Below are 26126 nucleotides of genomic sequence, written 5' to 3'. Positions count from 1 at the left end.
GAAGACCAAAGAAATACTAAGATCAATTCCTATACATTGCCAACATAAACTTCTTTGCATTATGAATTGATCTTAGTATTTAATGTTTTTTTGCCTTCATTTACGGTGATGTTTTATAATAGATTTTTATTACATTGTTGTTCTATTTGCGATTATTAACTGTTCTGGAATTCACATTATTTTGTAGCCTGTGCTTTGAGTACTTTGACTTTTGGCTGGTTGTCTCCGAAGTTTGTGTACAAGGAAAATGCACGGTGATGTCACAACATGGAAGGAAAATACTATTTACATATCTTCATATACCAAGTTTGTTTTCCGTTTACTTCCATTTAGGTTGCACGTAAATTGGTCATCCTTGAGGGGGAGCTGGAGAGAGCAGAGGAGCGCGCAGAAGTATCTGAACTGTAAGAACTCACATTTTCCTTCACATCTTGGTGAAAGTTTTGACATTCACTTCATTGCTTTTAGGGCTCATGCACACGACAGTATTTTGCGTTCAGTATACTGGCCGTTTTTGTAGTTCAGTATGCGGTACATATACTGAACCATTCATTTCAATGGTTCAGCAAAAAATACTGAAGTGTCTCCGTGTGCATTCCATTTCAGTATTTCCATACCGTGAAAAGATAGAACATGTCCTATTCTTGTCCGCAAATCACGTTCCGTGGCTCCATTCAAGTCAATGGGTCCGCAAAAAATACGGACCACATACGGAAATGCATCCGTATGTCTTCCGTTTCCGTTCCGTTTTTTGCTGAACCATCTATTGAAAATGTTATGCCCAGTCCAATTTTATCTATGTAATTACTGTATACTGTATATGCCGAACGGAAAAACGGAACAGAAACGGAAACACAACGGAAACAAAAAACGGAACAACGGATCCGTGAAAAACGGACCGCAAAACACTGAAAAAGCCATACGGTCGTGTGCATGAGGCCTTATAATGTAATATGTGCAGCTGGATGGATCTGTATGGACAAGGTCGCATTAACAATCTGTAATGGATTGCATCCTGTCTCGGGCATTGTTCAGACAGCTCAATTGCCTCTTCATTTGGGAATACTGTAAAAGGTTTTTACATCAGGTTTTTAGTGGAGGGTAGGGTAAAGTTGTATTCATAGTTACGTAGGTTGAATCAAATCAGAAATAACCACAGTTTTGTTTTTTTTTTGTTTTTTTTTTGTTTTTTTTTAAACTAATTTATCCACTGACTGTCCAGTATTTGCACATGGATTAAATCTGCATACAACTGCATCCTTCCTAAGTGCTATGTTCGTGGTCCTGAAATTCTGCAAATTAAAAACTGCGATGTAGTTTTGCATCCAGTTTTTCTGTACGCAAGAACAATATCCTACAGATAATAGGACTGTTCTCTCACTTGTTTTGCAGTTTCTAAATAAAGCCCCATACTAGGAAGTCCTTTATCGAGACCCAACACCTAGGGACAAATTCCAGAGTATGTGACGCACCTGTTCAGATCATGAATGACATCTGTGCTGCAAGTTCTTAAAGGGGTATTCCCATCTCAGACAATGGGGGCATATTGCTAGGATATGCCCCCATTGTCTGATAGGTGCGGGTCCCACCGCTGGGACCTGCACCTACAACTAGAACGAAGTGGGGAGCGCTGTGGCTGGAGGACCCCGGATTTCCCGGGGTCCGCTTACCACCAAGCGCTGCTCCCATAGAAGTGAATGGGGGCGCACCGCGCATGCGCGGCCCATGCTCCCATTAATTTCCATGGGGCAGACGGCAATAGCCGAGTATTTTCGGCAGCCCCATAGAAATGAATGGAGGGCGCATGCACAGTGTGCCCTCCGTTCATTTTCCAGCTCCGTTCTCATTGTAGGTGCGGGTCCCAGCCGTGGGACCAGCACTTGTCAGACAATGGGGGCATATCCTAGCGATCTGTCCCCATTGTCTGAGATGGGACAACCCCTTTTAACTGCCCTGCAGGGGTGGATGGGTCATCAAAAGCGCATAGAGCAAGTACCTCTTCCTGGCTCCATGAACCAGTAGATTTTTTTTTCTTTCACCATAAGCCCCATCCAGGACATTACATACATTTCTCTGTATTCCACATGCCCTGAGGTTGCTATTGATACCTTTTTAGAGATGAGTGAATTTCAAAATATGAAATTCGTTCATGCTTCGTTTACTGGTAAAAGGTGAATTGCATTATCGATTCCTTTACCACGGACCATAAAGTAATTCTATGACGGAATGCCTTTAGAGGCATTCCGTCATAATAGAAGTCTATGGCTTGCATAACGGATCAGTCCAGTTTCCGTTATGCAGGGGCGTCCTCTCCTGTATAACTGAAACGGGACGGATCCGTTATGCAGCCCATAGACTTCTATTATGACGGAATGCCTCTAAAGGCATTCCGTCATAGAATTGTGTTATGGTCCGTGGTAACGGAATCCATAACGCAATTCACCTTAAAACAGTAAACGAATCGCAAACTAATTTCATAACCGGAAATTCGCTCATCTCTAAGGCTGCATGCACACGAAAGTAGAAAAAAAACATCTGTTAAAAACTGACACATTGTCAGTTTTTCATGCCAATTTTGCATCAGTGTGTGCATCCATTTTCTGGCCGTGTGTTTGTTTTTAATGTCAGTTTTGCATCAGTTTTTCATATCTGTTAAAAACGAACATGAAAAATGGATGAATTTGATTGGCAGTTATTTCTAGACCCACCCTTCTGAGAACACCCACAGGATGGTAGGCCCCCAGCTAAAATAATGTCCCCCATAGTGTAGGAATTATTGTTTTTGGCTGCCCCCTATTTTGTCCCCAGCTAAAATATTGTCTCCCACGGTGTAAATATTATTTTTTTTTTTTATAGTGCCCCCCAGGTTGGCTTCCTGGTAAAATGTCCTCCATAGTGTGTTTGTTTTTTTTTTGTTTTTTTTTTACCACCCCCAGCATTAATAATGCCCCAGTGTAGGGCCTCATCTTAAAATAATTTCCCCCACGGTTTAAATAATGGACCACTGCTTGGCCTAATACCTTTATTTATATAGACTTGTTTCATTCACCCACCGAATAGCTGAATTTTCAATTTATGAAAACTTATGTTTGTTTTTTATACAATGGTTAAATTTATTTACATGGTACATAATAAAGAGTAGTCAATGAGGTTTTCCGCTAATTTTTCTGATCCAAACTTTTTTTTTTTTTTTTGCAGTAAATGTGGTGATCTGGAAGAAGAATTGAAAAATGTGACTAATAATTTAAAATCTCTGGAGGCTCAATCTGAAAAGGTAAAGGGACTATTTATTAACAGAAATTGTCTTGCATAAATACCTTTTTAAATAACAACTAAAGGTTGAGGTGTGGATTCCCCCAACTACAGATATATTTAATATGGACATGGGTCTATTTAACCAACTAACAGTTTTGCCTGAGCTCTGCTTCAGCTTTGTGAAAAGTATTTAACAGTACTGGGGCAGAGCTCAGGCTGCAGGCTGAGGGGGGAGGGCCTCAAACAAGACCTCTAGCTGTAACCTGTCCAGAGGTATTCGCAGCTAAAGCAACCCACCCCTTCAATCTGGAGGAGGGGGGCAGTTGGGGAGCTTAAAGGGGTTGTCCCACTTCATTAAATCCGGTTACATTAAATCATTGCCCCCCACTGAACATTTCTTCCAATACATGTAATTAAAAAAAAAACGGCCGCATCCATGCCGCACCTGCGCACTGGTAACTATTGCGATCCTACAGCCGGCCTCTCCCTCACACTGTGAGCGCGCACGTCCAATAGTTTTGCGCGGGCGCCAATTCATAGCAATGTATTACTGTTTTCTGGCAGCAGGAGGGAGCGCACAGCGTCATAGCAACCGAGGACGCCGTGCGCTCCCTCCTGCCGCCGGAATACAGTGATATACTGCTATGATCTATATGCTTTTTATCCGGGGCCAGGGTCCCGAATCAAACTACCACTGCCCCGAACCTCGCGACAAAGTCAGCAGGAGCCCCAGCATCTCCTCCTATACCTTGCCCGGCGACATTCGGAGCTCCAGCCGCCGCATCTGCAGAGGCAACGGGACGGGCTGTGACGTCATGCTGAGCGTCCAATCAGCTGGCGGCCATTGGACGGGACGCAGCATGTCCTTCTACTCCGGTCCTGTGGTAGTTCTTACCTCATAACCATGAGTGCTGTCGGCGAGCCGCCTGGGAGCTTCAGCAAGAGGCTGCTGGTGACCGGCGGGGCGGGCTTCATGTAAGTGACTTGGCCCGCCGCCAGTGCTAGTAATATTCTGATGACAGCCTGTGGGTGCAGTGTAGGGACATTACTGGGGGCAGTTTGGAAAGTTACTATGGGCACTATAGGGAGATTACTAGGTGCACTTTACTGTGGGCACTATGGGGACATTACTGGGGGCAGTGGAGGGAAATTACTGTTGACACTATAGGGACATTACTGGGGGCATGAACATTACCGGGGGCAGTTGGGGGTCATTACTGTGGGCGTTATATAGAGACATTACTGCAGCCGGAATACAGTGATATACTGCTATGATCTATAAGAGAGTATCACTGTATTCCAGCGGCAGGAGGGAGCGCACGGCGTCATAGCAACAGAGGACGCCGTGCTCTCTGGTGCCCAGAAGGAGTCCAGGCGGCAATCCACAGATGCCCCCCACCCCATAAGTGCCATCCACAGATCCCCCCCCCACCCCATAAGTGCCATCCACAGATCCCCCCCCACCCCATAAGTGCCATCCACAGATCCCCCCCACCCCATAAGTGCCATCCACAGATCCCCCCCACCCCATAAGTGCCATCCACAGATCCCCCCCCACCCCATAAGTGCCATCCACAGATCCCCCCCCACCCCATAAGTGCCATCCACAGATCCCCCCCCACCCCATAAGTGCCATCCACAGATCCCCCCCACCCCATAAGTGCCATCCACAGATCCCCCCCCACCCCATAAGTGCCATCCACAGATCCCCCCCCACCCCATAAGTGCCATCCACAGATCCCCCCCCACCCCATAAGTGCCATCCACAGATCCCCCCCACCCCATAAGTGCCCTCCACAGATCCCCCCCACCCCATAAGTGCCCTCCACAGATCCCCCCCACCCCATAAGTGCCATCCACAGATCCCCCCCACCCCATAAGTGCCATCCACAGATCCCCCCCACCCCATAAGTGCCATCCACAGATCCCCCCCACCCCATAAGTGCCATCCACAGATCCCCCCCACCCCATAAGTGCCATCCACAGATCCCCCCCACCCCATAAGTGCCATCCACAGATCCCCCCCACCCCATAAGTGCCATCCACAGATCCCCCCCCACCCCATAAGTGCCATCCACAGATCCCCCCCACCCCATAAGTGCCATCCACAGATCCCCCCCACCCCATAAGTGCCATCCACAGATCCCCCCCACCCCATAAGTGCCATCCACAGATCCCCCCCACCCCATAAGTGCCATCCACAGATCCCCCCCACCCCATAAGTGCCATCCACAGATCCCCCCCACCCCATAAGTGCCATCCACAGATCCCCCCCACCCCATAAGTGCCATCCACAGATCCCCCCCACCCCATAAGTGCCATCCACAGATCCCCCCCACCCCATAAGTGCCATCCACAGATCCCCCCCACCCCATAAGTGCCATCCACAGATCCCCCCCACCCCATAAGTGCCATCCACAGATCCCCCCCACCCCATAAGTGCCATCCACAGATCCCCCCCACCCCATAAGTGCCATCCACAGATCCCCCCCACCCCATAAGTGCCATCCACAGATCCCCCCCACCCCATAAGTGCCATCCACAGATCCCCCCCACCCCATAAGTGCCATCCACAGATCCCCCCCCCCCCATAAGTGCCATCCACAGATCCCCCCCACCCCATAAGTGCCATCCACAGATCCCCCCCACCCCATAAGTGCCATCCACAGATCCCCCCCACCCCATAAGTGCCATCCACAGATCCCCCCCACCCCATAAGTGCCATCCACAGATCCCCCCCACCCCATAAGTGCCATCCACAGATCCCCCCCCCCCATAAGTGCCATCCACAGATGCGCGCCCCCCCCCCCCCCATAAGTGCCATCCACAGATGCGCCCCCCCCCCCCATAAGCTGGGTAATAGGTCAGTGATAATATCAGACACCGGGAAAACTGGGTAATAAGTCTATAAGACTTATTACCCAGCTTTCCCGGTATCAGATATTATCAGATACTTATTACCCAGCTTTCCCGGTGAACAATATTATTACAGACTTATTACCCAGCTTTCCCGGTATTAGATATTATCACTGACTTATTACCCAGCTTTCCCGGTGTACAATATTATTGTTCACCGGGAAAGCTGGGTAATAAGTCTGTAATAATATTGTTCACCGGGAAAGCTGGGTAATAAGTCTGTAATAATATTGTTCACCGGGAAAGCTGGGTAATAAGTCTGTAATATTATTGTACACCGGGAAAGCTGGGTAATAAGTCAGTGATAATATCTGATACCGGGAAAGCTGGGTAATAAGTCAGTGAATATATCTATCTATATCTAGCACAGATCATATGGCTACTAGCTAACATGCATTTGGGCTGTAGTGATTTATTGTTTTTGCTGCACAGAATGGGTTTGTAGCACAGGTTTTATGTGTAAAAGTGTATTAGACTGCAGGACAGCCACAAGTTACTACATTAGTTCACTAGCATTGGTCAGTGGTCACTGAGTGATTCCCCAGGGGGGGGATGGGCTTTACATAGTCTGCAGGCTCCAGAAGGATGACTCATCCACATGAACGAGCATGCAAGGACTGAGCTCTCAGGGTGAGTCATGAGGAGGCGTGGCCAGCCTTCACTCACTAACCAGGAAGTTATCAGGACATCTACTGCTCGTAAGACTGAAAAAGCAAAGTGGGACAACCCCTTTAATGCAGGAGAGAGAATATATAGATATATAGCATTTTATTTGTGCTGACCCACATAATAGTTATTTATAACACGCAGTGATCACCGTAAATAAATTCTACAAAATGTTAAAATTGTGTGTATCTTTCCCCTTAAAAAGAATTTATTTAATATGCTATATGTACCCCCAAAATGGTTCATAAAAAATCTACAACTCATCCTGCAAAATAAAATTTAAAAGAGAAATTCAAGTTATGGCTGCTGGACACAGGGAAAATGTTACTAGTCCTTAAGGCTAAAATTAGTTATGTCATTAAGGGGTTAAAAACACTGTGTGCCAACGATGTTTACTTCAGACACACAATAAAAATCTACAATAAGGGTCCATTCACACGTCCGTTTTTTGCGGAACAGATCTGGACCAGATCTGGACCCATTCATTTTCAATGGGTCCTGGAAAAAATCGGACAGCACAATGTGTGCTGTCCGTTTCCGTTGTTCCGTTCCGCATGTCCGTTTAAATATAAAACATGTCCTATTCTTTTCCGCAAAATTCGGATCCTGGTACAATACAAAGTCAATGGATCCGCAAAAAACGGAAGACATTCGGATGTCATTACGTATGTCATCCGTTTTATGCGGATTCCGTTCCTGGAAATTACATTTTAATTTTAAATTTTTTTTTTTCAAAGAAATCCAAACAACTTTATTTGCTTATTGAAATTTATACATGTTTCCGTTTTTCGCGGATCCGCAAAAAACGGATGACATACGGAAACATTTTCAGGAACAACGGATCCGCAAAAAATGGACCGAAAATCGGGATATAGAAAAATACTGACGTGTGAATGTAGCCTAAAAGTGACATTTTTGGGAGGGTTTTTCAAATTTTAATGTGACTGTTAGGAGGTCACACCTGATTAATGTTTCTAGACTAATTTTTGTATATCCTAGGGAAATAGTACAAGTGAGGTTTTTTCCAGACCATGAACTGAAGACTCTGGTTTATCACACTTTTCACAAAGTTGAACATCGACAATAAAACTCACCAAAACTTTTTTTTTTTATACACTTTAGTATTCTGAAAAAGAAGATAAATATGAAGAAGAAATCAAGATCTTAACAGACAAGCTCAAAGAGGTAACATCCATTACAAAGCAGGACCATACCGGTGGGCTGGTGTTGTAACGTCTGCAACCACACTATATATACTGCAGAATTGCATTAAAAGGATGGGATTTTTTTTAAGACACTGCAGAAAATGTATGTATGCCACACGTGTGGTGTGGCTTTTAAATCCACAGCATGTTAATTTAGGCTGCAAGTTTCCACTGGGGATTTGTGAGGATGCGGTGGGTGAAATCTGAGGCAACTGTGTGGCACAATCTGCATGTAATTCATGTGGATGTTGATGCAGATTTGTGTGGATTTTCCACAACATACACTACTGGCAGAGCAGTATAAAAGTGTAGAGCCACTATAGTTTACTGTCTACATTAAACTCCTATTTCTTGAACAGGCGGAAACCCGGGCTGAATTTGCAGAAAGAACCGTTGCCAAACTAGAAAAAACTATTGATGACCTTGAAGGTAAGCTGTTGTTTTTTAATCATTGACCCTTTTTTAGATCTTGTGGTTTTATAAATGTTTAAATAAAAAAATAAGAAAGTGTGGACAAAACAAATATATACTGTACCTCAAAGTGTGGTGCAGAATTGACTGTTTGTATAGTTCTTCCTGTACAGTCACTTGCTAACACGTCCCAAAGAGGTGTTTCACGGAGTCTATTGACATTAACGGCTTATGGTTGGCGACACTACAGCTTTCCAGTGCGAAGAGCTGTGCTGGACATTGCTCGCAGTTGTATTTTCCAAAGGGCTTTACATGTAAGATTTCAATGGTGGCCACAATGTCCGCTCACCGACTGGGATGAGAGTTGCCACTCTCAGAAAGGCCAAACTTCTGATAAAACAGGAAAATTGGATGATCATATAAAGGAAACTGCACCCAAGGCTGTTTTGGGTGTAGTTATCATTTAATGCGCATATTGAGTTATCATTGAAGGGCTTGTGTGAGATTACAAAAGCGCCTTCACATAGAAACTGTGCCACTGGGCTGTCTGTGATATGTCAGTGCATGGTCTAGAGTGGCAGCATTTCCACCCATTTTAACCCCTTAGTGACCAGCCTGTTTTGGAACTTGATGGCCAAGCACACATTTTTTCTTTTTTTTCATTGTCTCATTGCAAGAGCCATAACTTATTTATTTTTGTGGTAATGCAGCTATGTGAGAAATTTATTTTATTTTTTTATTTTATTTTTTATGTCTGCATTTTGGGGTGCATATAACTACATTTATTAGATTTTATTAACACCACCATGCATCTAAGTTTTAGTGCTATTGAAGAATAAAACCCTTTTTAAAAACAAAAGAAAAAAATGGGCCTTGCATTGCCATATCCTAAGACCTGTACAGCTTCTCTTTTTTTATTTTTTATTTTTTCTCCTCTTCTCCTCTTTCCCCCCCTCTGACTGAATGTGTATGGGCTTCATTTTTGTAGGACAACTTGTAGTTTTCAATGGTACTATTTTGGGGTAAAAAAAATAAAATACACAGCAATTCAGACTTTTTTTTTCTCTACACTGTTTTGTATGGAATAAATTACATGATAATAGTCAGGTCGCTGTGGATTCAGCAATACCAATTATGGGGTTTTTATAAAAAAAAAATCTATTTAGTAAACCTATATTTTTATAAAGGTGGATTTTTTTTAAACCTATTTTTTTTTTTTTTATTCTTTATTTTTTTTTTTACCATCTATTAGACCTACAAGCATGCAGTTGTTTGATCCCTTACAGAACACACCTCAGCTTAAGTAGTGCAATGTATTATGCTGTCATTAGGAAACTGACAGGCAATCTATTAGGCCATGTCTAATAGGCATACAAAGCAAGCAGTCCTGGATGCCTTCATTAGACCTACCGGCAGTGAGGCAAAAGACGGCGGGACAGGCTGGGCAAGTGGCACGGAGGGGCTGGCCAAATTGATTTGACGATTCTGTGTAAAAAAAAAAAAAAAAAAAAATTGTCAGCCATAACATCAGCACCACGTGAATCCAATGGCAGGGGTGCTGATGTTTGACAGAGGCTGTCTTTGAAACTACTTGGATGCCGCATTGGCTATATACTGCAGCATCTAGGAGGTTAAACAGCTGTGTTTTTTCAACCACTAGAGCGGGAGCCCAACTGCCACTAAAAAGAGCATTACTTTATAATGGCAAAAGTTCAGTTTTAAGGGCCAATAGTGACCGTCCTAAAAAGCTGTATTTGTGGTCAATAAGGTTAAGGTTAAACTTTTCAGTTTGAGTGAATATTTTAGGCTAGTTTCACACTAGCAGCAGGTGAACAGCCTGCCGGATCCGTGCTGCCGCTAGTGCACGCGTGCCGCCGGAGGTGCGCTCCGGCCCCATTGACTATAATGGGGCGGAGTTCCGGCGGCAGCATGGCAAACGTGTTGAGAGGCGGCCGGAATAAAACCACGACATGTCGTAGTGCCTCTCTGCATGTTTGCCGTGCTGCTGACGGCAAGCGTGCACTAGCGGCAGCACGGTTCCGGCAGGCTGTTCACCCGCCGGAACAGCCTGCTGGAGCCGCTAGTGTGAAACTAGCCTTAGCAATATGTTATCGTTTTTTTATTATTTCAGTAGAATAACTCCATTTGAATTTCTGTAATTTTGAACAGTTGCTGCCCTGCATTTTTTGAGAATTGTTTAATATTGCAGTACTGGTAGCATTGAACTTCTGTAGTAACATAGTATTTCTTTCTCTTCCACGCTTCCTCCGTACTGTTCTGCATTGTACACGACTCTCCTTCTGTCCTTCTGAATGATTCCTGCTTCTTCTCTATGACAGATGAATTGTATGCCCAGAAGCTAAAGTACAAGGCTATCAGCGAGGAGCTAGACCATGCTCTCAATGACATGACCTCGTTGTAGACTGTCCATTGGTTCCATGTCATGTGGCTCTCAACTTTTGTTGCCTATTCTTGTCTGTGAATTTCTGAACTGCTCATTCTCTTGAAATAAAAATCTATCTGCACCCTTTTTTCTTTTCTTTCCTTTATTTCCTTCCTGTGTACAGTGCATGTATGAATACATGACAAACACTTTGCATACATGAGATCTACTCTCCCAATTTCAGCTTTTGTTTTCAGTGGCCATGACTGGATACATCATGATGCCACAGATTGTCTCACCATGATGCTTGTACACATACTCTCTCTCTCTGTTACATTGTGCATGCTCTGCACACACACAGTATAGTCACATTAACGGGGTAATCCAATCCCAATAATGACCCCAGAATGCCCGCGCCCCTCCTTTAGGGCATACTTTCCTGCTCCCCGACACCAGTGTCCCTCCAGATCTCTGCACGGCCACCACTGCATCTCCCCACCACGCGGATCAAATCCGGCGATGGGGGGAGCAGCCACTAGCAGGCCGTGACTATGACCAGTCTCCCTAGCATCGCATGGTGCAGCGACGGCCATGCAGATCTGGAGAGATGCTGGGGAGCAGGTAAGTATGGTCTAGAGGAGGGGCCCAGGCATTCTGGGGGTCATTATAGGGATTGTGTAACCCCTTTAATAGTGGAAAAGAAATGTCCTTCCTCTTTATAAATATGCAAATACTTCATTTTTATGTTTCTTTTTCAGACAAACTGGCAAATGCCAAAGAAGAAAACCTGGGAATGCACCAAGTACTGGACCAAACACTATTAGAACTCAACAACTTATAATGCAAAGGGAAGAGCGTTGTGCACACTTGATTCCTTCCAGAACGTCTTACAATCTGTCACTTTTAATTCTAAACATTTCAGGGGACAACTGCAATGACTGCGACCAAATATTTTATTTTAAAAAAAAATGTTCATAATGATGAGCTTAAAACCTGGTGTTTAGTAGGTGCATTGTACCTTCTTTTTTTTTCTTTTTTTTTTTTTTTTTTTTACTAAAGGTTCCATGTACATTTAAAGGTAGAATAGTAACAGTGTTCAGTGTTCGTCTTATATTGTTCTGTTACATGACCACAATAAGTTGGTATACAAATACAAAAGATGTTTTTAAAGTTGCGAGTTGTTAAATGTCATCAATAAAATGAACTAGGCAAAATGTTAATTATACTTTTTTTATTTTTTATTTTTTTTAAATAAAGAACAAACTATTTAACCAGACAGGGTAATGTGGCTGTCACAAATAAATATAAAATGCAAAAAAGACTGTCTGTCTGTATGTTTTGACCTTCAGGGGGTTATCCGAGACAGGACATGCCCCCTAATTAGCCTGGCTCCCTGCACGGCTGCCGCTGCTTCTCCTTGTGCGCCTATGCTAGGGAGGCTTGTCCCAGTCACTGCCTGCCATTGGCTCTACCCCTACCCCCCCCCCCCCCCCCATCCCCCGACACAGGATGTTTTCATCCGCGCACGGGGAGAAGCGGCCGTGCAGGGACTAGGAGCGGCGCAGGGAGCCAGGTAAGTTGAATCAGTGTGAGGGGCCCAGATAACCCCTTTAATGTGACCATTTTGAAAGCTGAAACAAAGTTTGAATCAAGATGTGTTAATGAGTGATCGGTTCTAGTGGATGCACACAAAATGAACCATGTGGGCACTATAACAGCATTGTAGTAGGATTAATTCAGTATGACATAATTGGGACCTGATGTGTGCTGGAGAGGGATGAGCGAACTTGTGGTTTCAAGTTCCGCGTAAAAGGTTATGGTCTAGGGTAGCGGAATCCATAATGGAGTTCTTAGATAACCCGAACCTTGTACGCCAAACTTGAAAACACAAGTTTGCTCATCCTCAGTGCTGGATTATTTAATGTTCCAATATGTATAATTAGGACCTAACCTGGGTAAGGTTATTTCACTAGTTTATTTACAAATGCCTAAACAGGCAATAGAACCTATCTTGACCCAGGTGTAAAATAATACTTCACTTTTATTATGATAAATATTAGAACCTAGACACTCAATGTGTGCATGTTGCACTCTTTAGTTAACAGAAACAAAAAATAAAAGGTTATTAAAAACAGTCACCACTCCACGGATGGAAGTGTTTGTTGGTCAATTACAGGGGGCGAAGAGATGTGCACCATCTCTCACCCTTATCACTGTAGGGGCAGAATGCTGCCGTAACACCGCTTGCAGTGTTATTGCCAGCTGAGTGGGGTTGGAAACCAACCATATAATGTAGCGGGAGAATCGACGTATCAACCCACTATGATCTTGGCGCATTACGCGTCTCAGGTGCTCTCAGACTGACATAAGTGGCAGTTAGCACTGCAAACGGACTTGGTACACAGTAACAAATACCGTGTCTAACTGATTGTTGAACCGAACCTAGCAAAGTGGACCAGCAGGACCTCTATTTGCTGGTTAACAATGGAGTGGTGCACAGCATTTAAAAACTAAAACTGCCCCCCGACATGTTTCGCCAGTATTCTGGCTTCTTCAGGGGTAAATGGGCAGCCATGAGTAACCCCGGCCAACTGGAGGTTTAAATACTGTGTGTGGAGATTGACAGGCTTGCCGTCCTATCAACTTAACGGCAAGACGCTCAACCAACCAATAATATCCAGGGACACACCCCCACAAGCTGATTGGAGTACCAGACACCGTCGCCTGCTTTGCGCGTCATCAGTGACGTGCTGTGCTAAACATACCTGCGCGAACACTTGGAGCACATCAGCTGATGCTATAGAACTGCGCATGCGCTGCGCTGTGTATGGCTGCGCACCGACTTAAAACCTAAAGGAGAAAGACTTGCGCAGAAAGGAGCTGCGCTAGCACTTAAAGCGAACCTTTCACCTCATTTTCACTTTATAAACTAGCAACAGTACCTTTTATAGATCATCTTCAGTGTGTTCTTATACATCCTTGTGCCGCTTTCATGCGCTGTATCTGCCTGAAAAAAATCATCTTATAAAGTTATCATTTCCTGCTCCAACAGTCACGCTAGAAGTCAAGGGGGTAGCCCTTCCCTCACCTCTGGCTGCACCACCCCTGCCCTAACGCCGCCTCTATGCACTGTAATTGACAGCCGGCTCAGTCGCTGGGACCGCGCTTGTCAAGGCTGCGCATGCGCCCTCCTCCTCATTCGCCGCTCGATCCCGTCTTTGGCAAATTTTCCATTTTAATCCATTTTTCCCAGTTACAAAGCAAGGGTTAACAGCCAAACCAAACTCAATATTTATGGCCCTGATTCTGTAGTTTACAGAAACACCCCATATGTGGTCGTAAACTGCTGTACAGGCACACGGCAGGGCGCAGAAGGAAAGGAATGCCATAAGTTTTTTGGAAGGCTGATTTTGCTGGACTGGTTTTTTGACACCATGTCCCATTTGAATCCCCCCTAATGCACCCCTAGAGTAGAAACTCCAAAAAAGTGTCCCCATTTTAGAAACTACGGGATAGGGTGGCAGTATTGTTGGTACTAGTTTAGGGTACATATGATTTTTGATTGCTCTATATTACACTTTTTGTGAGGCAAGGTAACAAGAAATAGCTGTTTTGGCACCGTTTTTATTTTTTGTTATTTACAACATTCATCTGACAGGTTAGATCATGTGATATTTTTATAGACCAGTTGTCACGGATGCGGCGATACCTAATATGTATACTTTTTTATTTATTTATGTAAGTTTTACACTGATTTCTTTTTTTGAAGCCAAAAAAATCATGTTTTAGTGTTTCCATAATTTTTTCAGTTTTTGGGCGATTACCTTGGGTAGGGTACGATTTTTGCGGGATGAGATGACTGTTTTATTGGCACTATTTTGGGGTGCGTGTGACTTTTTGATCGCTTGCTATTGCACTTTTTGTGATGTAAGGTGACAAAAAATGGTTTATTTAGCACTGTTTTTATTTTACATTTTTTACAGTGTTCATCTGAGAGGTTAGGTCATGTAATATTTTTATAGAGCCGGTCGATACCTAATATGTATATTTTTTTAAAAGTTTTTACACAATAACAGCTTTTTTAAAACAAACAAAATGATGTTTTAGTGTCTTCATCTTCTGACCATAGTTTTTTTTATTTTTTTGGGCAATTGTCTCAGGTAGGGGCTCATTTTATGCGGGATGAGGTGACGGTTAGATTGGTACTATTTTGGTGGGCAAACGCCTTTTTGATCGCTAGCTGTTGTACTTTATGTGATGTAAGGTGACAAAAAAATGGTTTATTTAGCACAGTTTTTATTTTTTACGGTGTTCATCTGAGGGGTTAGGTCATGTGATATGTTTATAGAGCCGGTCGATACGGACGCGGCGATACCTAATATGTATACTTCCAACCCCCCCCCCCCCCCCCCTATTTTTTACCAATTTTTTTACCAATTTTTTTTTTAACTTTTATTTGGGGAAAATGACGTCTTTGTTTTATTTTTACTTGAAACTTTTAATTTTTGGGGGGGAAAACTTTATTTTTTAAACTTTTTTTTTCACTTTATTTTTTGTCCCACTTTGGGACTTGAACTTTTGGGGGTCTAATTCTTTACAATGCATTCCAATACTTCTGTATTGGAATGCATTGGCTGTATGAGTAATACATTGAGTATTACCCATACAGCTTCCGGCCTGTGAGGTCCAGGGGGCTGGATCTCACAGGCTCGTCACCGGAAGGCATCACACTGCCTTCCTTAGGCATCGCGCTGCCTTCCATGCCATCGGGTCCCCCCTACAGCTGCATGGGGACCCGATGGCACAGCCACACGCCGCCGCAAACCACAGGTAAAGCCACAAACTGCAGGTCTGAATTGACCTGCAGATTACGGTGATCGCCGACACGGGGGGGTCACGGGACCCCCCCGCGCATTTAGCCAAGGTGCCTGCTCAATGATTTGAGCAGGCACCGGGTTCCGATCACCGCCTGCCGGGCGGCAGTGATCGGAAATACACTTGACGTACCGGTACGTCATGTGTCCTGAAGAGGTTCAGGACCAGTTCAGGTCTGAAGTCACTTTGTGAGGCTTACATAATAGAAACCACCAAAAATGACGCCATTCTAGAAACTACACCCCTCAAGGTATTCAAAACGGATTTTACAAACTTTGTTAACCCTTTAGGTGTTCCACAAGAATTAATGGAAAATAGAGATACAATTTTAGAATTTCACATTTTTGGCAGATTTTCCATTTAATTTTTTTTCCAGTTACAAAGCAAGGGTTAACAGCCAAATAAAACTCAATATTTATGGCCCTGATTCTGTAGTTTACAGAAACACCCCATATGTGGTCGTAAACTGCTGTACGGGCACACGGCAGGGCGCAGAAGGAAAGGAATGCCATACGGTTTTTGGAAGGCAGATTTTGCTGGACTGGTTTTTTGACCCCATGTCCCATTTGAAGCCCCCCTTATGCACCCCTAGAGTAGAAACTCCAAAAAAGTGACCCCATTTTAGAAACTACGGGATAGGGTGGCAGTTTTGTTGGTACTAGTTTAGGGAACATATGATTTTTGGTTGCTCTATATTACACTTTTTGTGAGGCAAGGTAACAAGAAATAGCTGTTTTGACACAGTTTTAAATTTTTTTTATTTTATTTACAACATTTATCTGACAGGTTTGATCATGTGGTATTTTTATAGAGCAGGTTGTCACTGATGCGGCGATACCGAATATGTATACAATTTTTATTTATTTATGTAGGTTTTAGACAATGATTTCATTTTTGAAACAAAGAAAATCATGTTTTAGTGTCTCCATAATCTAAGAGCCATGTTTTTTTCATTTTTTGGTCGATTATCTTGGGTAGGGTATGATTTTTGCGGGATGAGATGACTGTTTGGCACTATTTTGGGGTGCATATGACTTTTTGATCGCTTGCTATTACACTTTTTGTGATGTAAGGTGACAACATGGCTTTTTTTTTACTATTTTTATTTTTTTTATTTTTACGGTGTTCACCTGAGGGGTTAGGTCATGTGATATTTTTCTAGAGCAGGTTATTACGGACCGGGCGATTAAGCAATATGTATACTTTTTTTATTTACACAATAACAGCTTTTTTTAAAACAAAAAAAAAATTATGTTTTAGTGTCTCCATATTCTGAGCCATAGTTTATTTTTATTTTTTGGGCGATTGTCTTAGGTAGGGGCTAATTTTTTGCGGGATGAGGTGACTGTTAGATTGGTACTATTTTGGTGGGCATACACCTTTTTGATCGCTTGCTCGCTTTTTGTGATGTAAGGTGACAAATGGTTTATTTAGCACAGTTTTTATTTTTTACGGTGTTCATTGCCTGCTCAATGTGATCGGAAATACACAGGACGTACAGGTACACCCTGTGTCCTTAAGTACCAGGACATCAGGGCGTACCTGTACGCCCTGTGTCCTTAAGAGGTTAAGTTGAATTTGTATCGTACTGAAAGAGTTTAGCTTTGAGTTGTCAGGTGACCAGGGATAAGGGTTTTATGAGAGCTTTGAAGGGGTTGTGTCACTTCAGAAAATGGCATTTATCATGTAGAGAAAGTTAATACAAGGCACTTGCTAATGTATTGTGATTGTCCATAGTCCTTTGCTGGCTTGATTTATTGTTCCATCACATTATACACTGCTCATATCCAGGGGTTTATGACCAGCCTGCAATTCAGCAGTGGTGGCTGTGCTTGCACTCTATAGCAGGCATGCTCAACCTGCGGCCCTCCAGCTGTTGCAAAACTACAACTCCCATCATTCCCTGACTGCCTACAGCTATTATCCTACAGAAGGGCATTGTGGGAGTTGTAGTTTTACAACAGCTGAAGGGCCGCAGTTTGAGCATCCCTGCTCTATAGTAAAAGGTGCTGAGATTGCAGGAGTGCATGTAGACAGGCGTCTTTTTATATAGTGTGCAAGACGGCCACCACTGCTGGATACAAGCAGCGTAAAATGTGATAGAAAAATGAATCCAGCCAGCAAAGGAGACAATATGGATAATCACAATACATTAGTCAGGGCCTTGTATTAACTCTCTACACAATAGATGCCATTTGCTGAAGCGAGACAACCCCTTTAATACAGCATTAATAAATCAGTCCCATTCTGTTCTGGTTCCTATGAGATGCACTGCATTGGAAACAATGGCAACAAAACAAAGGTTGTCCAATAAAGCAGATTCTCAATTTGTTCTAAAGGGATGGAAATAAACTTCTTTTATGGATGTCCAGTTTCCTGTTATCACAAGTGCTGGAATATTATTTCCAGAAATGGACTACAGTTAGACTAACATTATACTTTATCTCTCCACACAGGGAAACCTTAGCTGTGGTTGAAATAATGCAAGTGTCCAACAGCTGAATATCAAAACGTAAACCCTGACCCCAGGCAAAAGCAGAAAGCACAGCTTATGTTCAGAGTTGGCTATATATTTCTATTTGGCCTAACAGTACAAGGCTGTAGCTGAAGCCATGGCTGATCATAAGAAAGAAGCAGGTGGGAGTTTGTATAGGACGCACTCCTACTTGTGCCCACTGATGCTGAGCCTGTTAGGATGGTCACACTCTAAAGAAAGCTGTCAGCTACTGCAATGCACCCCTTTATACACATGCATGATCCGCCAAGCATATGTATGCAGGCTCGGACTGGCCCACAGGGGTACAGGGGTACAGGGGAATCCCCCGGTGGGCCCCTGAGCAAGGTGGGCCCCTAGTCTCCCACCCCCTGCACAAGTGGCACATAACACATTAGATTTAGTACACTACATACATATATTCAATGTACAGCACCTCAACCAGCTTATGTTCATATAAAAAACTTGTTAGATTATTTATTATATTTGAATGTATCCGTACGGTGGGCCCCCAAAATAAATTTTACTGGTGGTCCCTAGGTACCCCAGTCCGACACTGTATGTATGTTTTCATTAGGCAGAGCGGGAAAGCTACTGCCAGACACTCCTGGAGGTGGCCTATTTACTTGAGCAAAGGTTTGGGCATGTTAACCACTTAAACATCGGAGCAATCGCCTGTTATCTTTTCAGCTCAGTTTAGAAAGAGGAGTTGAGCCCTATGAATGCTGCTGTATTATACAACAGAATTCACAGAGAAAACGGAGCAGGATAGCACCTCTGCATTAACCCCTTAGAGTTCACAGCCAACTGTGGGGACTCGCTCTGGTAGACAGGATTAGCGGACGCAGTATAGAGGCAACAACAAGTTCTTTGGATCAAACAGTTCAGTGTTTTATTCACACTTTAGGCAAGTGACAAAACAAATAGTCATAATCAAACAAAAAGTCACCTTGCGGTGTTGGTAATTCACACCATGTGGCAATTCTGCCTCAAAGAGTCCTTGCTGACAGCCGCACCAACCTGTTTTCATGCCATCCAGACACCAGATCCCAACACAGAGACCTGGCTTCTAAGCCCAGCTGCCTATTTAAGGACAGCCAGGTGCTGCCAAAACCCAGACCGGCATTTAAAATCCGGTCCGGTATTTGACCTTACCTGGCTGTAAATCAGCCCAGCAGCACATGCTGGTAGGAAAATACCTGTTTTCCCAGACCAAACCTCTCACTGTGTCACATACCCCCACCCTTTGTACACGCCAGACAGTGTACCCGGGACAGGGCATCCGCGTTTTCCACCGAAAACTTAGTTTTGTAGGGAGAGAAACCATCGGGTGTCCCAGGCATTTCTGTCCTTGGCCTGGCTCATTCACTTGAGAGGGGAGTGGTCAGTCACCAGGCGGAATTTTCTCCCCAATAAATAATAGAGGAGAGATTCTAGTGTCCACCTGATAGCCAGGCACTCTCTCTCCACCATACTGTACCTGGTCTCGGCTGGCGTGATCTTACGGCTGAGGAAGACAATGGAATGCCCCTCCCTGTTGACTTCCTGAGACAGTACAGCACCGAGGCCTACTTCGGAGGCATCTATTTGTACTACAAACTCCCTACTAAAGTCGGGCGTCACCAAAACCGGTGACACAGGCCCGAATTCAAAGCCTCTTCCGCCCTCTCATCCTAGTGAACCATCATAGAAACATAGAATGTGTCGGCAGATAAGAACCATTTGGCCCATCTAGTCTGCCCAATATATCTGAATCCTAGTAATAGTCCCTGGCCCTATCTTATATGAAGGATAGCCTTATGCCTATCCCATGCATGCTTAAACTCCTTCACTGTATTTGCAGCTACCACTTCTGCAGGAAGGCTATTCCATGCATCCACTACTCTCTCAGTAAAGTAATACTTCCTTATATTACTTTTAAACCTATGCCCCTCTCATTTAAAACTGTGTCCTCTTGTGGTAGTTTTTCTTCTTTTAAATATGCTCTCCTCCTTTACCGAGTTGATTCCCTTTATGTATTTAAAAGTTTCTATCATATCCCCTCTGTCTCTTCTTTCTTCCAAGCTATACATATTAAGGTCCTTTAACCTTTCCTGGTAAGTTTTATCCTGCAATCCATGTACTAGTTTAGTAGCTCTTCTCTGAACTCTCTCTAGAGTATCTATATCCTTCTGGAGATATGGCCTCCAGTACTGCGCACAATACTCCAAGTGAGGTCTCACCAGTGTTCTGTACAGCGGCATAAGCACTTCACTCTTTCTACTGCTTATACCTCTCCCTATACATCCAAGCATTCTGCTGGCATTTCGTGCTGCCCTATTACATTGTCTTCCCACCTTTAAGTCTTCTGAAATAATTTCTCCTAAATCCCTTTCCTCAGATACTGAGGTCAGGACTGTGTCAAATATTCTATATTCTGCCCTTGGGTTTTTACGCCCCAGGTGCATTATCTAGCACTTATCCACATTAAATTTCAGTTGCCAGAGTTCTGACCATTCTTCTAGTTTTCCTAAATCCTTTTCCATTTGGCGTTTCCCTCCAGGAACATCAACCCTGTTACATATCTTTGTGTCATCAGCAAAAAGACAAACCTTACCATCGAGGCCTTTTGCAATATCACTTATGAAGATATTAAACAAAATTGGTCCCAGTACAGATCCCTGTGGAACCCCACTGGTAACATGACCTTGTTTTGAATGTTCTCCATTGACTACAACCCTCTGCTGTCTGTCACTCAGCCACTGCCTAATCCACTCAACAATATGGGAGTCCATGTTCAATGACTGCAGTTTATTGATAAGTCTTCTATGTGGGACAGTGTCAAAAGCCTTACTAAAATCTAGATATGCGATGTCTACTGCACCTCCACCGTCTATTATTTTAGTCACCCAGTCATCACTGACTTGTGTCCCTTCAAGAGTCCTGTCAAGGGCGCGGCTAGAGTAGCAAAGTGGGGAACAAACCTCATGTAATAGCCCACCATTTCCAGGAATGACTTTACTTACCTAGTGGTGACAGGTCGGGGCCAATTCCATATCGCCTCTATTTTGTTCACTTGTGGTTTGATGACTCCGCACCCAATGACATACCCCAGGTACTTAGTCTCTTCTAACCATATTGCACATTTTTTTGGGTTAGCGGTTAGGCCAGCTTTCCAAAGGGAGTCCACTACAGCCTGCACTTTGGGTAGGTGACTTTCCCAGTAGGTACTGTGGATGACAATATCGTCCTGGTAAGCCGAAGTGTACTGACGATGTGGACGAAGCACAATATCCATTAGTTGCTGAAAAGTGGCGGGAGAGCCATGCAGACCAAAGGGTAAGACCTTATATTGATACAGCCCCTCAGACGTGATGAAGGCAGTTTTCTCTTTGGCTGCCTCCGTTAAGGGCACCTGCCAGTACCCTTTCGTGAGGTCCAAAACAGAAAAATACTGGGCTTGTCCTAACCTCTCGTCCACCCGGGGCATGGCATAAGCATCGAATTTGGAAACCTCGTTAAGTTTTCGAAAGTCGTTACAAAACCACAATGTCCGGCTTGGGTATCAATACTATAGGACTGGCCCACTCACTTTTTGACTCCTCAATGACGTCTAGCTGCAACATTAGCTGCACCTCCTCCGATATGGCTTGTCGCCGAGCCTCGGATACCCGGTATGGTTTTAATCTGACTTTTGCCTGAGGCTCAGTGATAATGTTATGCTGGATTATGGAAGTGTGTTCAGGGAGGTCTGAGAACACATCTGTGTTCTGCCTAACGAACTCCCTGGCCTCCTGAGTCTGTTTACAGGAGAGGCTGTCAGCAATTTTTACTGTGGCAGCCGCCTCTCTTGCATCAGACAGACGGGCCGGTACCTCTTCTAGAAAACCCGGCTGCGGGCGGTCTTCTGTACAGACTTCCCTATCTTTCCACGGTTTTAGTAAATTCACATGGTAAACCTCCGGCTTTCGCCGCCCTGGCTGGTGTACCTTGTAGTTTACATCTCCAATGTTCTCGAGTACCTTGTAGGGCCCCTGCCACCTAGCCAGGAACTTACTGTCCACGGTCGGCACCATAACCAAAAGCAGATCACCCGGGTTAAAGATCCGGACCCGAGCCTGCCGATTATAGACCCGACTCTGGGCTCGCTGAGCTGCCTCCATATGCTCCCTAACAAGAGGCAATACTGTCTCTATCCGATCTTGCATCTGGGTAACGTACTCAATGACACTTTTATGTGGAGTGAGGTTGTTGTTCCCACGCCTCTTTGGCCACGTCCAAGAGACCGCGAGGGTGTCTGCCATATAGCAGTTCGAAGGGCGAGAACCCAGTAGAGGCCTGGGGTACCTCTCGCACTGCGAACATGAGATAGGGCAGAAGGAGGTCCCAGTCCTTTCCATCTTTAGACACTACCTTTTTCAACATATTTTTTAATGTTTGGTTAAACCGTTTTACCAGACCGTCCATTTGCGAATGGTAAACGGACGTCTGTAGTTTTATGTGCACCAACTTATAGAGTTCCCTCATCACCTTGGGGTCCCTTGGTCTGTCAGAACCTCTTTAAGTAGTCCTACTCGGGAAAACATCTCCATTAACTCCTTAGCTATGAGTTTGGCCGAGGTATGTAGCAGTGGCACCGCCTCCGGGTACCGAGTGGCGTAGTCTAGAATGACTAAAATGTGCTGATGCTGTAACAAGGCACCGAAGGCGCACTCGGTCTCCCATCAGCCACAGACCTGCTGCTTAGCTTCGGGAGCGAGGATTTGTGTTCGTTCCCAGGGCGGCTTTGCTAGCTGGGAGGCTCCCTGCTCCTAGGTCTGCCTTGAGCGCCGAGCTGATCACTCGGTGCTCGACTTGTCTGTCTGTCGGTCATGTGACGCTGGCCACGTCACATGACCCTTACTCCCCACTATAAATACAGACAACCTGCTGGCTACAGGTTGCCTGTGATTTTGGTCCCTTAGGCTGCGTATTATTATTGTTATTTAGCTTACCTTTGGATTTGACCCTTGATCTGCTTCCTGACACCTCTTCTGCCTGCTCCCTGAACCTTGACGCTACCTCTCGGATTTTGACCTCGGCTTTTGGATTTTGTCTTTGCCTCTTCTCTTGTACTGACGTGACCTCCTGGACTGACCCCGGCTAGTTGACCCGCCTCGCCTTTCCGTTTTTGGTGGTACCTTGCTTGTTCCACCTCTCTGTCCGCTTGAGTGCTACCTCTCATTGGCTGTCCGCTTCCCTGCTGTCTCTATCTCTCTGCTTGCACTTACTCAGGTCAGGGACTGTCACCCAGTTGCGCCCCGCCACCTAGGGCGGGTGGTGCAAGTAGGCAGGGACAGGGGACCGGGTGGCAGCTCAGGGGGTGCACCTCCGCTCTATCTTTATACCGTGACGCTACCCCATGACAGAGGCCTGTGATTCTGTCATTGAGGATTAGGGACGCTTTAGGAGGTGACCTGCTCCGTGATCCTGGCGTCCTGGCCTAGCTGCTTCCCCATTATACCTGACATTGTACGGTGGGGGGGTTTCCCCACTCCCCACCATGACAGTATGTCCTACAAGGTGGCCCTCAAGGACTAGGCAGATAAAACACCCTGGACTGGAGCAGAGCTCCAGCACCAACGACAGCTGAAGTACAACTGACTCCAGCCAGGGAGCCACAGGAGATAAAACCCTAGTGGCCACACCTAGTCAGGGAGTTAACCCTTCCAGCACCAGACAGAGGGAGGATACCACTAAAAGGGGAAGTGCACACACCAGCCAACAAGCAACACGATACCACAGGCAACAGCATGCGTGGCAACCATGTGACGGCGCACACAGCAGAAGCCAAGTCACTGCCACCACATGCAGGGGCGTAGCTAAAGGCTCATGGACCCTGGTGCAAGATTTCAGCTTGGGCCCCCCTTCCCTCAGTGCTTTGTGACCAGGGAGGCAAAATTTTAAAAATTGAAACGGCTAATCCCCCCCAACCCCCCTCATGCCAAATTCTTGGCCTAACCCCTTCCCTACAGCCAGAGGTGTAACTTGACCAGCATGCACTTTCCATAATACCAGTGTCTTCTTATGTGGCACAAGGGTCTTTGGGCCCCTCAGGCTCCTGGGCCCGGTAGCGACTGCTACCTCTGCTCCCCCTATAGCTACGCCCCTGACCACATGCCATAACAGCAACACGTTGCCCAGGGAAACTGATAGCATGGTAAAAGTGTCATGGCGCACACCAAAGGCCGTGACATCAGGGTAGGAAGATGTTAATTCCCAGCCTGCACACTGACATTTCATTTTAAAGCCAGCAGGTGGCGATCTTACCTAAGAAAAAGCACTCCTTGCTGGCTTTCAACTTTTTCAATGTAATACACTCTTGTAGCCAGACCACTCCAGCTGGCCACAGCACATCTGTGACCGCAGCTGTCACAGCGATCTGTGGCGGCATGGGCCACCAGCAGATCGCATTGTAACCCAACGTTTTTATCGGGTTACAGATAAGAGCCTACTGCCATGATGTAGAAAGTCATGCGGCGGTAGGAAACTGGTTAAGATTTGTTGTCTGCCTTCTCTTCCCTATTTTAATTGTGCGCTCTGGAATCCACAGTCTCTCTGTAACAAGCTCCCCTACATTTATGACTTCTTTCTTACTAACTCTCTTAACCTGATGGCCCTCACTGAAACATGGATTCAGGAATCTGACACAGCTTCCCCTACTGCTCTTTCCTACAGCAGCTTTCACTTCTCCCATACCACCAGACCTTAGAACATATATGGTGGCAGAGTCGCCGTACTTTTGTCCCCACAATGCACATACCAGGTCACTCTCATTCCCTTCTTTTGAGGTCCACACCCTCAGGCTCTTTCATCCCCTCTCCCTCAGAGTAGCAGTTGTATACCGTCCCCCTGGCTCACCCAACCAGTTCCTGGATCACTTTGCTGCCTGGCTGCCACACTTCCTGTCCTCAGAAATACCAAACCTTATCTTGGGAGACTTCAATATCCCCATAATCATCCCCATCTCCCTGTCTGCCTCCCAGCTTCTCTCTCTAACCTCCTCTCTTGTCCTTTCACAACTTTCTAAATCTCAAACACACTTGACTTGGTCTTCTTCCGGCTTAGTTCAATCTCCAACTTTAATAACTCACCTCTCTTGTCGTCTCACTGTAAGTCTCTCTGCTCTTACCATAAAGAATCCTCTTCTATGTTTGTGTACAAACCTTCTTTCCTCCAGACGCAGAGGATGTCCCTTCGTCACAGTCACAGTCCTGGTGGATAAATTGATGATGGGAGAGATCTCTGTACTGACCCCTGATATATTTATACATAGTTATTAGATCTCCCCTGAGTCGTCTTTTTTCTAAAGTGAATAACCCTAATTTTGATAATCTTTCAGGCTACTATAGTCCACCCATTCCAGTAATTGCTTTAGTTGCCCTCCTCTGAAGCCTCTCCAGCTCTGCTATGTCTGTCGTGTTCACAGGAGCCCAGAACTGTACACAGTACTCTACAGGGAGTGCAGAATTATTAGGCAAGTTGTATTTTTGAGGATTAATTTTATTATTGAACAACAACCATGTTCTCAATGAACCCAAAAAACTCATTAATATCAAAGCTGAATATTTTTGGAAGTAGTTTTTAGTTTGTTTTTAGTTTTAGCTACTTTAGGGGGATATCTGTGTGTGCAGGTGACTATTACTGTGCATAATTATTAGGCAACTTAACAAAAAACAAATATATACCCAGTTCAATTATTTATTTTTACCAGTGAAACCAATATAACATCTCAACATTCACAAATATACATTTCTGACATTCAAAAACAAAACAAAAACAAATCAGTGACCAATATAGCCACCTTTCTTTGCAAGGACACTCAAAAGCCTGCCATCCATGGATTCTGTCAGTGTTTTGATCTGTTCACCATCAACATTGCGTGCAGCAGCAACCACAGCCT

The 26126-nt window shown here is 44.7% G+C and overlaps 1 protein-coding gene across 4 annotated transcripts in view; it reads left to right on the top strand.

Annotated features, from left to right (window-relative positions):
• TPM4 (tropomyosin 4) overlaps positions 1 to 12056 on the top strand; it is a 130537-nt gene extending 118481 nt beyond the window's left edge. For 2 of the 4 annotated variants that reach the window (XM_040417674.1, XM_040417676.1), the window contains 5 exons: positions 334 to 404; positions 3199 to 3274; positions 7960 to 8022; positions 8402 to 8471; positions 11595 to 12056. In XM_040417674.1, the coding sequence (XP_040273608.1) occupies positions 334 to 404; positions 3199 to 3274; positions 7960 to 8022; positions 8402 to 8471; positions 11595 to 11677 (363 nt within the window). In that variant the 3' untranslated portion in view covers positions 11678 to 12056. Of the gene's footprint in view, positions 1 to 333; positions 405 to 3198; positions 3275 to 7959; positions 8023 to 8401; positions 8472 to 10792; positions 10984 to 11594 lie in introns of those variants that run through there. The other 2 variants (XM_040417673.1, XM_040417675.1) reach the window with 1 other exon arrangement.
• Positions 12057 to 26126: the final 14070 nt, after the last annotated feature.

The sequence above is a fragment of the Bufo bufo genome, chromosome 2 (genome assembly GCF_905171765.1).
Source record: "Bufo bufo chromosome 2, aBufBuf1.1, whole genome shotgun sequence".
Classification (NCBI taxonomy): domain Eukaryota; kingdom Metazoa; phylum Chordata; class Amphibia; order Anura; family Bufonidae; genus Bufo; species Bufo bufo.
The sequence above is the reverse complement of the archived record's forward strand: the minus strand, read 5'-3'. Positions and strand labels throughout refer to the sequence as shown.